Source organism: Eurytemora carolleeae, unplaced genomic scaffold (assembly GCF_000591075.1).
Source record: "Eurytemora carolleeae unplaced genomic scaffold, Eaff_2.0 scaffold2528, whole genome shotgun sequence".
In the NCBI taxonomy this organism is placed as follows: Eukaryota; Metazoa; Arthropoda; class Copepoda; order Calanoida; family Temoridae; genus Eurytemora; species Eurytemora carolleeae.
In genome coordinates, this window is record NW_019398412.1 from 1 (window position 1) to 12,775 (window position 12,775).

The 12,775-nt window shown below is 33.6% G+C and overlaps 1 protein-coding gene across 1 annotated transcript; it reads right to left on the reverse strand.

Moving 5' to 3' along the window:
- Positions 1–2,165: 2,165 nt before the first annotated feature.
- Positions 2,166–3,148, reverse strand: LOC111717340 (uncharacterized; the record flags this gene model as incomplete). Its single annotated transcript, XM_023492840.1, is given in 2 exon segments — positions 2,166–2,601; positions 2,957–3,148. Coding segments are annotated over 2 exon segments (422 nt in total), but the record flags the coding sequence as incomplete, so codon positions are not given.
- Between the last annotated feature and the right edge of the window lie 9,627 nt (positions 3,149–12,775).

Consider the following 12,775-nt stretch of genomic DNA (forward strand, 5'->3'; position numbering starts at 1 on the left):
AATAAAAACTGTGAATTCATTTTTTTGTCATTTGTTATAACTTTTGCTTGAAGAATTAATAAGTAAAGATGGATAATCTATAAGTAATAATTGAATTGGAGATAAGTGAATAATGAAATGATAAAGTTTTACCTCGGGAAGAGCAAGTTTACAGTGAGGATAGTCCATCATGAACTGTTCCAAATCTTGAATGATGGCGCATGCACTAGCAATGGTAAGTGTTGTAACATCATTTTGCCAGATCAATCCGCTAATGTACAGGGGTATTGCTGATTCATTGATTTCAGTCTTGATCATTTGTGCCAACTCATGGGAATGACCGCCAGACACTGATATCCAGTCTATAGAAATATTGTTATCTGGATTATGATCCCAAACATGACGGACTTGAGAGTGACCAATCACCAGGTGTCGTATTATAGCATTTGGAGGTGTTTCAAAGTATGTAGATACTCTAGGCATTGTATTAGTTCTGTAAATAAAGTAATGGAACAGTTAAGTTTCAGGGATATCTAATATATAAAGAATTTTTTTGAATAAAATGAGAAAATATTTTTTTAAACATCTTTAAATGACTTGCACAAGTAACAGCAAGGTTGCATTGAAAACAAGGATATTTCCGTCTTTTATGTTGATATCACATTGTTTCGTTAGGTGACTTGCTTGATTTGCAGTATAAGTACAATTAGGGCCAGGATGACTCAATCCTTCAATGTGTATCTTTAGGTTATTTGTTTCAGTTGCAACATCTTCACACTGATAACATGAATATTAGACTAACTCGTGTTTTTCTTTAATATGAATTTTTGGATTTGTTGCTGTGGTTGTTGTTCTTTCACATTAAAAGTGTCCTTTTTGTTAAACATTAATTTTAAAATACAGGGTGTCCCAATAAACATAGGAATTCATTGACGAGTTTGATATGGTTTTTTGAAAGAATTCCCTACTGAAAAAGTTGTAATCCGGTAGATTTGAGTCACATTTGTTAAAATTTGTATATTACTGTTTTCATTTCATACAGTTGTATTTAGTAAATTAAGAAAATTACAGTATGCAGAAGAAACTTTTCCGTCTTCATTATTAATGTTGAAAAGACATAATAAACACATATGACAGCCTTTTACCGTAATATACATTAACTTTAGCAAACATGATAATTTTATTACTTGAAATTACGTATAACAAAGACTATATTAAATTTGTCACTGCATTCCCATGATTAATGGGACACCCTGTACTTTGTATATTTGCGACATAGTGACATTGATATTAAGAATATGCTACTGTTCGGTATATTAAAATGTTTCTTTAAACGTGGGATAATATTATTGAAAACACTCCATTATGTTCATTTTTAAACTGAACTTTAAAGTACTAGAAATTCAAGGCGGTTGGCGCTGTTCTGTCTATGCGTTTAAGGCGAGTCAAGCCATTTATTCAATTTATCAGAAGTTTTCTTTGTTTATAATGAAATTAATCTAAAATAAAATTTTCGGATATTACAAAATATTTAAGCAGATTTTCAATATTAAAAGAAATCTTATGAAAATAGTAACTTTAAAACACAAATATTTACAATTTTGATCATTTACCAACCTTCCTTGGGATGACGCAAGGTGTTACAATAAATTAGGGCCCCATCGGCTCAGCCGTTTTAACGTGTATTGGATACAAATGGACAGGCAAGCTAAGTATATATATAGAGTTTGATTAAGTTGCAAAAAACTCGCATCTAATGGAATGATATGTCACGATTTATTTACATTTTTAATGTGGTTTTTAAGTTAAAAAGCTCTGTTTGGAATATATTAACAGACTGTACAAGGAAATTCAATTTTTATGCCGTTAATTCCTTTTACTTAATTATAATTAAATTTAAACCAACATCATCTTTGTTTTCCGATTCCTTAGTGTTATACACAGCTTTGAAAAAATATGATTTCTACATTTTTTATTTCGTCGACGCTTTTTTGCATAATTTACTGAAAAATAGCACATTTCACTGAAGAGTTCTAACGTTAAATTAATTTCTGTGCCTGATACCTACCATAATATTTGATAGGAGAAATGTAATATGGTATTGGTTGAGTCGTAAGTTATCTAGGAGTTGATCAAAACACTAGTTCGTTCTATCTGATGTTTTTATTGTGATAAGTAATGTTAGAAATAAAAATTACAATTTTTTTATCTTTTCAAGTTAAATGACAAAATAATTATGTCCTTTATACTATATCACAAACTAATAATTTTCGTTAATGTTTATAAACTAATGTAGAAGATATGTAGCTGTGGTCCGTGGTATCTGAAAAGGCCAAGATCAAGTCAAGGACGGTACATGGAAGACATTCGACGGGTGAACTCTCTTGTTGTCTTACTTATTTTTATAGATTTTATCATACGCAAGAGATGCATAATCCTTGTATGCTGAATTGAAGAGATACATTTGCTCTCTCATTCTCCCAGCTTTGATGTCTTCCCCAGAATCTGGATGAAAGAACTTCTTTCTAGCTTCCTGCTTTTTCCATCCTGCAGCAGATCGACGGTACTTCTTTTTATTTGAGCTACGGTTGGAGGAATTAGTTGAAGGTTGTGAATTATTTCCTGAAAAAAATATTTTGTAAAGTGTAAATAGAAGCAGTTAGTATATAAATGATAAGTATAATATATTTATTATCAAAATAAAATGAAAATCAATCATTATTAATATTTTTAAATTAACTTTGAAGGGAAAACTGTGAAGAAATATCTTAGTTTCATAATTTAAATTTGATGCAAATTGCTATCAATGGATTATGAGCAAAGAAATAAATAAATTATCCTTATAATTAACAAATAAAAAGATGATTAGTTTAAATGTAGGGAATTAATATTAAGTTTTTACCAATGATTGATATTTTTTAACAAAATCGTATTTGAATAATAAGTATAATTAGATATAAAAAATATAAATAAATACCTTGGATTGCACTGGCACCTCCTCGGCCACTAAAATATCCTCGTCCAGCAGGACCTCCCCTGACAAATTGACCTCGACCTCCAGTAGCTCCTCTCTTGGCAGGCAGACCTCTTTGATTAGTGGGTCCTGTAGGGGCACCTTGGGTGTTGTTGGGTCCAGTAAAGGAACTTCCAGGAGTACTGGCAGGCACAACTATTGAATAGAAAATAGTAAATACAAAATTTTTGTGCTTCACGATTATTTATATTGATATTGAGGAAGACAAAATGAAAATATTCAAATTTTTAAAGAGAATTTATGTGTGATTTGTATATTTTTGATGAGACAAAGGATAAACTTAACTGTTGAGTATTTGAGGTGTAAGTAAGATTGTTAAAACATGATAATTTTTTGTTTCATTTTTTGTTTCATTTCTTGTTAATTATTAAAAAAGATCAATTCGTTTTTAATAACCAATCTGCAACTCGTTTTCAACTTATAGAAAAGGAATAATGATCGTTTTTGAAAACAATTGTTTATATAAGAACATTTTATATGATTGTTTTTAAAAAAACTATCGCTTTTAAAAAACGACGTTTTATGAAAAAAAAATTTATTGACAATTGTGTTATCGATTAGTTGTCGGTAACGATTGTTAAAGAAACAATCGTTTTATTATGCTTTGCAAATTCTCTTTTATAGTTTTCCTAGATAATCAGATAAAGGTTAAAAGGGTACTGTTGTGAATCCACATTATTATTCAGATAAAGGTTTAAAGAGTACTGTTGTGAATCCACATTATTATTCAGATAAAGGTTTAAAGACCAATCCAACCCAATCCAATCCAATCCAATCCAAACCAATCCAATCTAACATGGATCTCAATCCAATCCAAATCCATATCAAATCTAAATCAAATTAAAAACAAATATAATTCAATCAAATCAAATCAAATTAAATCCAAAATCAAATGTAAACAATCAAATAAAAATTTAATCGCAAATTTCTTTAAATTGGTCAACAATATCAATCCTTCCTTTTTTGGGGTCCGTTTCCTCTTTTTTTGGGTCCGTTTCCGGATTTCAAAAAAAGTTTCAAATTCTCAGTTTGTTAATTGGTTTCCTCTTTTTTGGGTCCGTTTCCTCTTTTTTTGGGTCCGTTTCCGATTTTTAGAAAAAGTTGTAAATTCTCAGTTTGTTGATCGGTTTACTCTTTTTTTGGATCCGTTTCCAGTTTTAAAAAAAAGTTTCAAATTCTCAGTTTGTTGATCGGTTTCCTCTTTTTTTGGGTCCGTTTCCGGTTTTCAAAAAAAGTTTCAAATTCTCAGTTTGTTAATTGGTTTCCTCTCTTTTTGGGTCCGTTTCCTCTTTTTTTTGGGTCCGTTTCCGGTTTTCAAAAAAGTTTCAAATTCTCAGTTTGTTGATCGGTTTCCTCTTTTTTTGGGTCAGTTACCTCATTTTTTGGGTTCGTTTCCAGTTTTCAAAAAAAGTTGTAAATTTCTCAGTTTGTTGATCGGTTTCCTCATTTTTTGGGTCTGTTTCCTCATTTTTTGGGTAATTTTAGGATGTATAACAAATTATTGGTTTTAGTTGGGTTTGATTTGCATTTTCCACTCATTTCTGGCATTTCCAAACTCCACATAGTAATGGCTTCATTTCCTAACTTTCAGCTTTCACTTTGTTTTATATTCTTCATTAAAGTCATTCATTTTACGTATTAACTACAAAAATCTGTTAAAAAACTGAATTTATTTTAAGTAAAATAAAAAATAGTTTTACTCTAAGTGGAAAAGGATGTTACTTTTTTAAATCTTTAGAAATGCTACTCTGTAAAAATTTGAAAAAATATTGTCTTTGTTTATATTCTAATTTCCAGAGGCGCAAAATTTTACGTTTTCTCCTGAAGTTATTGAATTTATGATTGATCATTCTATCCAACATTTATAATCTTATTTCATTTTCGATTTTATATAAGTTATATCAAAAAACAGTTAGCAAATATGATTATCAGTTAGAAGTTTGCCACGCTCAGTCTCAGAATGTTCTCTAGATTTTGCCACAAACCCAAATATTCTAATCGATAAATCTTTGCACCGAGTGGTGAAAACCTTTGATATTTTAAACTTAGAAAACCGGAAACAGACCTAAAAAAGGGGAAACCGATCAACAAACTGAGAAATTAAAACTTTCTTTAAAAACCGGAAACGGACCCAAAAAATGAGGAAACGGCCCCAAAAAAGAGGAAACCGATCAACAAACTGAGAATTTTAAACTTTTTTGAAAACCGGAAACGAACCCAAAAAATGAGGAAACGGCCCCAAAAAAGAGGAAACCGATCAACAAACTGAGAATTTAAAACTTTTTATGAAAACCGGAAACTGACAAAAAAAATGAGGAAACGGACCCAAAAAAAGAGGAAACCGATCAACAAACTGAGAATTAAAATTTTTTTTGAAAACCGGAAACGGACCCAAAAAAAGAGGAAACCGATCAACAAACTGAGAATTTGAAACTTTTTTTTGAAAACCGGAAACGGATCCAAAAATGAGGAAACAGACCCAAAAAAAGAGGAAACCGATCAACAAACTGAGAATTAAATTTTTTTTTGAAAACCGGAAACTGACCCAAAAAATGAGGAAACAGACCCAAAAAAAGAGGAAACCGATCAACAAACTGAGAATTCGAAACTTTTTTGAAAACCGGAAACGAACCCAAAAAATGAGGAAACAGACCCAAAAAATAAGGAAACCGATCAACAAACTGAGAATTTAAAACTTTTTTTGAAAACCGGAAACGGACCCAAAAAGGACCCAAAAAAAGAGGAAACGGACCCAAAAAAAGAGGAAACGGACCCAAAAAAAGAGGAAACCGATCAACAAACTGAGAATTTTAAACTTTTTCTGAAAACCGGAAACGGACCCAAAAAATGAGGAAACGGATCGAAAATATTGGGAAATCCCTCAAAAATATTGGGAAATCCGTCAACAATATAAGACCCTGATAAACCGGAATCATACCTTAAAATCTAGGAAACGGATCAATAAAAACGGGAAATTCCTCTAAAAATTTGATTTGAGGGATTTCCGATAATTTTTGAAAAAACAAAAAACCCCTCAAAAAAATTCGTTTTGGGGAGGTTTCCGTTTTTTTTGGTCCGATTCCGTGTTGAGGCGTTTCCATAGCACCGTGTATACAGGCCCTGAAAAAGGTTAATCCGGTGTGGTCCATTATAGATGTGTGCCATAATAGGTTAAACCGGGAGCGTCCATATCGACGCACAACATTTTATCAAAAAAATATATGTAAATATACTGAAATGAAACAAAACTTAGCAGAAAATATAAATATACAACAAATGCTATAACTTTTTACACATAAGTGGGTTTTTAAACTTAAAAATATAAAAGTTAAACCTGGGTTGAAGTTTTTCTCTGGTTTTTCGTGTTGATGCCATGCTTGCTTAGGTGTCACTGGAGAAATATTGATCCTAGAGCTACTGGGTTTTGGCAGATAAAACTTAAAGCTGTTTCAATTACATACTAACATATTTGAATGTCTAGCATAGATAGTTAGATAGTTAGTTAGGGGTTGAATTAAGGGGTCGAAAACGACGCTCATGTCACTAATGGGTTAAAACCTCATTGGTTGGATTGTGCATGAGGGTATGGCCATGACAAACCAGACGGTCTGAAAAATTGTTGGACGGATGTGACATAGTAAGACCCCAACAGAGCCGTGAAATGTGCACAAGCTTTCTTCGGCTGAGAACTGCTTTGGCAGCATTGGAGTTTATCTGTTGACGGTGTGTAACTGCCTCGTCACTAGTATCATCCTCAGCTGGCTGTGGTGCATTTAACAGTTGTTCAATCCTGTCCAGTTCTTCTTCTTGGTGCCAGGGATGCATGGCGTTGAGCCTGTCTCCCCGATCGACCCCAACAGGCAGTACCAGAAGGATATGAGCATGGATGGCTGATCTAGATTGAAACTCGTAGCGAATGAGCCAGTCAAGGGCACCAAACTCCTCACAAAATATGTCCTTGACATTAGTCTCGACTTTGTGTCTGAAATACACATCCTTATGATAAAATCTCGTCGAAAGATATAACCCTCTTTGTTGGTGCAATACAGGGATCTGTCTGCTCCTTGGGGTATTTCTTCAGCGTTTTTAACCAATATCTTACTCAGATGTTGAACACCTTCAGGAAACAGCTTGAGAAAGCTGTTGCAGTGAGTGTCGGCAGAGCTGAGGGTATGAAAATAGCTGAAACTCTCTTTATCACCTGAATGGTGGCGAATAAAGGAAATAAAATTTGAGGCTGCATTGCTAAATTTACGCATATAGGGTTTGGAACCCCAAATATTAGCACCTTGTTGTGTGATCTGTCTAATCAAATCATTAGCTTCCTGGTCCGATGCATTGAGCAGGCGTTTGAACTTGTCCTTGCCCACCAGTGTTTGGTTGACATACAGGTTGCTGGCAGTAAACATTTTCCTCTTTTGAATGTAGTTGAACACAACAAATAGGAATCTGTGGTGCTCGGCAAAACCTTGGTCTTTGAACCGCAGTAGGTGGAGTACCCAATCTGTGGGCGTGACAGCAGTGTTACGATCCATGTTTAAATCTGCCTTACCACGGGGAAATAGGGTAGGGAAGGCCATGCCAAAAAAGTGGGGAATGGAATCTCGTACGGGCTGACCTTCCTCTGGCCAGTTCAGGGGATTCTGACTGGTGCAAGGCGCTGGAGGGGCCCCAGCTGCCTCAGCATTGGTTTGGTTCTGCAGAGTCTGACGATTAATGTCACTCTCGGTTTGTCCTGGTCCAAGGTTGCCCAACACCATTGTGTGGTACAGACTAGGTGCATCCTCGTCAGGCAACTCTTGTGGTCCACTGTTGGGATCCAATACAGGATTAGGTCCAATAGGGATGGTGGGCAGGTCTTGAACCACGCCACTGTCCACATACCTATCCAAGTTCTGAACATTGATGTTTACATCCTGATAATGGTGATTAAATTCTTTAAGCCATTTCAATGCTGACAACACTTTGTTGCGGCGCACCCTCACAATTCGTATTTGTTGCCCAGGCGCTGTGATGGCAACAATATTAAGATGCTCTGGAGTACGCGGCAATTCAGTGCACATGCTTGATACATCGTTGGGGAAGCAGACAATGTGCCCCTTGAGATGGGGAGTCTGATTAACCCGGTGGATCCCCATGATGGGTAGGATCTTTGCTATTGATAGCTCCTCAGTGGGAGTGAGATCTTTAAGCTCATCTGGCATGTCATCTGGTTGCATGATGTTGGTGGCACCAAACTTGAGAGCTCGACGGGGCTTTTTATGACACTCTTCACATTTCCCGTTTGTAAGCACCATGCTCAGGTCCTGTTCATGACAATCTGTGCACGAGCTGGCTGGAAACTTTAACTCTTCCAATTTCTTTTCCCAGCATTGAGCAGCTGTTAAGAATGGATTGTTCTCAGTGATGTACGACTTAGAGTGATGTTTCTCAGTGTTTAGCTCTGTCATGCGGTTTTTGTTTGCTTCTTTGAGTTCCTGGTTATAAACAGTGCTAAAGCCAGTATCTGAATCAGTAAACGGATACTTTTGTTTTTTCTGAATCTTGGCAACTTCAGGATGATCAAAGTATTCAGTGATGATATCCTTGAGCTGTTTTCGATGGGGAAGAGAAGTTTTCTGTATCTGTAGTTTGTTTGTCAATTTGTTAAGCAGATCTTACTTGAGCAGGATCCGCATTTATGTATAAACGATGGGCATTGGAAAGGATCTCAGCTCTTCTTGATTTCAGTGCAGAACTGATGTCCCAAATGATGGGGTAGAATTTCTCTGGGGTTAAGTTTAAAAGTGCATCAGTTTAAAGTTGTATTTTACGCTCATAAAAGTTTGGACTAACCTTAAGTTCTAACATACGGAGAATAGCATCAACATCGGCATATTGAAACTTTGGCTTTGACACAAACTGTTGGATGAGGATTTCCTTTTCAACTCTTGTGTAAGCAAAAAGAGTTGTCTTTCTTTGATTAATAAACAACTTTACAAGGTTAATCCCATCAAGAAATGGCTCATAGTTTTGCAAATACCTCAAAAATTGATGCCTTTGATCTACCAGATTATTTGACTCTAAAACTACCCCTTGTTGTTCTAAGAAACGTGCTCAGTCAATATATAAAATCGGGACTGCCGACAATATCTATTATAATATTACACTTCTATTCATTAGAGTAAACTCCATCTGAAATATACAATATAAATGAGAAAAAAATAAATGTATGACAAATGATAAAATTGATTAATCAAAAAACCTTATTTTGAAATATAAACAAGAGTTGAATCTCTAAGGTATATGAACTAGATATTGCCACCCAAAACATAATTTTTTGTTCTCTAACAATAAAATCTGAAATAATTGAGCTAAAACTTGGTGGAAATATTTATTGAATAAAATATAAACAGATTCATAAAACATAATGAGAATCCACAACAGCTTCGAGGTGGGACTGGAACCTCTAGCAGGCAGTAGACATCATCTTCCTGTCCAAGGACTTGAAGGCAGAGATGATCTGTGCAATTAGCAACAATATTGTGTTAAGGGGGTGTCATTTGACATCACTATCAGTGATACCACAGATAAAATAATCCAAAAGATTGTGGTCTAATGAGCTCGCAGGCCAAACCTTTTAAAAAAGATGAAAATTTTAGGAAATGGAGAATGTTTGAAACAGGAAAGGTCGTTATTTTCATTATAAACTGACAGTTTTTTAGGCAATTGGACATGAATCTGAGCTTGTTGCTGATGATGTCACAAATTAACTTGTCAGATACCCCTAGCTCTCTAATGATGGCTCTCATGGAGACAAGAATCAACATTGACCATTTTGTGGATTTTTGTGACTGTCCTATCGTAATACACATCCCAGGAACATATGTGAGACTTTCATTTCCAGTCATTATCTTCAGGGACATTATCAGCTGTGATAAATTTTCTGGCTTATGAACTTGACACTATTACTATTTAAATTATTAAACTTACAAAATCTCTGATTCTAACCTCCCGGCGCAAACCTCAATTACCAGCTCTCCCCTCAGTACCGCCTAATGACACCTCTGTATTTGATGTGTGTAAACCCAGTTTTCAAGAAAAATAACTAACTACACTAACTGTGTGAACCCAATATATTTCTCTAATACGCATAGGAACTCTGCAACACAGTATTTTGAAAATTGTGTGACAATATTTCACACACCTTGCATATGGATGGTGCTATGGAAACGCCTCAACACGGAAATGCCTCAAAAAAAAGCGGAAACCCCTCAAAAACCGGGTTTTTTGAGACATTTCCGCAATTTCTGCAAGAAAAACGGAAATCCCTCAAAACCCAGTTTTTGAGGGGTTTCCTCTTTATTTTGAGGCGTTTCCTAAAATTTTTGAGGGGTTTCCGCTTTTCACCTGACAATTATTTTTGAGGAATATCCCAATATTTTTGAGGGATTTCCCAATATTTTTGAGGCATTTCCGCAAAATTTTTGAGGCGTTTCCGTATTTTAAAAACTTGATTTAGTTGAGGTGTTTCCTCTTTTTTTTGAGGCGTTTCCGCAAAATTTTTGAGGCGTTTCCGTAGTTTTAAAAACTTGATTTAGTTGAGGTGTTTCCTCTTTTTTTTGAGGCGTTTCCGTCTTTTTTTTGAGGCGTTTCCGTAAAATTTTTGAGGCATTTCCGTATGTTTAAAAACTTCATTTAAATTTTTGAGGCGTTTCCGTTTTTTTTGAGGCGTTTCCGTTTTTTGAAAAAAGTTTTAAAACTTTATTTTGTTGAGGCGTTTCCTCTTTTTCTTGAGGCGTTTCCTCTTTTTTTTGAGGCGTTTCCTCTTTTTTTTGAGGCGTTTCCGTTTTTTTTGAGGCGTTTCCGTCGTTTCCGTTTTTTGAAAAAAGTTTTTAAACTTTATTTTGTTGAGGCGTTTCCTCTTTTTTTTGAGGCGTTTCCGTTTTTTTTTTGAGGCGTTGTTTCCGTTTTTTGAAAAAAGTTTTTAAACTTAACTTTATTTTGTTGAGGCGTTTCCTCTTTTTTTAGAGGAGACTTATCAGAAAATTCCGTTTCTGTTTTTTCAATAAAGGCTTTTAAAACATAAAGTTGAGACATTTCCGCACATTTTTCCGAACAGTTTAGAGGAGTTTCCACAATTTACTTTAAAAAAAAATTAAAATTTTGAAAAGTTAAATACTGTAAAATTAGTAGATTTATTTCAGAATCTTGCGAAACATAAATGAAGGGTAAAATATCAGAATATTAGTGAATACTTGGGGCATATACAGGGTGAGTAAAAAAAATGTGATTTGTAGCGCCTGGTGCAAAATTGTACCTTTATTTCTGCAACTCTCTTAAATGGTATTTTTTTAATATTTTTTGAAAATTTGTAAATTTTTGAGTACTCAATGGCCCCAAAAAAAATCCGCGAAATTATTTTTCTTTCAAAATCAAAAGTTCAGAAAAACAAATATGTGTAAATGAATTTTTTGTATCTAAATATAAAATTTTAAAAAGATTAGATCACAGAATCCCATAAAATTTTCAAAATTGTAATAAGAAAATTCAAAATTTCCAATACTTTCAACAGGTCTAATTTTTACGGAAAAATTGTTTTTCAATGGTTCTTAAGGTTTAAACTGAACAGCGTATATTAAATATTTTAGAATATACTAAAAAGAAAGAAACTAGAGAATTTAAATAACTTTTTCTTAAAGAATAGACCAGAACTAAAAATTGCGAATTTTTTGTGATTCTGTGATTCAATCTTTTAAAATTTTAGATTTCAATAGAAATAATTTATATACACATTTTTGTTTTCTGAACTTTTGAGAATTTAAATAACTTTTTCTTAAAGAATAGACCAGAACTAAAAATTGCGAATTTTCTTATCACAAATTTGCGAATTTTTTGTGATTCTGTGATTCAATCTTTTTAAAATTTTAGATTTCAATAGAAATAATTTATATACACATTTTTGTTTTCTGAACTTTTGATTTTTTTGGGCCATTGGAGTACCCAAAAAATTACAAATTTTCAAAAAATATTGAAAAAACATCATTCAGGAGAGTTGCACAAAAAGGTACAATTTTTCACTAGGCACCGCAAATCCCACTTTTTTATGACTCACCCTGTATTAAAAAAGAATTATGCTAAACAATCACAACGATCCTATAGTTTAAACGAACTATAGTTCAAACGAACAATGGTTCAAATGGGAGTAGTTCAAATGAGAATTTAGAAATTAAAAGTTCAAATGAGCAATTAATGTGTTGATTTGAACTATAACAGGATATGGCATCATGTCCATATAGTTCAAATGAACAATAGTTCAAACGAACATAGTTCAAACGAACAATAGTTCAAACGGGAGTAGTTCAATTTCAAATGAGAATCCACCACATTTTTAAATAACTTTGTTAGAAATTAAAACTTAAATAGAAACGCCGTCTATTGAATTGAATCAAATTGATAATCAAAAAAGAAAAGATGGGTCCGTCCTAGTTTACGATTTTTGGAAAATCATTTTCTAGGAAATTACCTGTAAGATAAATTGGATGCATTACAACAGGCAAGTTTTCATCTTTTTTAATTATTTTTAGTTTTTATCCAAAAATTCAGCAATACCCTTAAAACCCTATAAATTGTTTTTCTCATTTTTTATAATCCCTATTTCTTTGAAACCTCCTGGTGTTTAATTTCTGGGAGGAGATTAATTATTTTGGAAAGGGGGAAAGATTTTTAAAGAAAGGAACTAAGTTTTTTTTAACAAACGGAAGAAGAGGAAATGCCTCAACA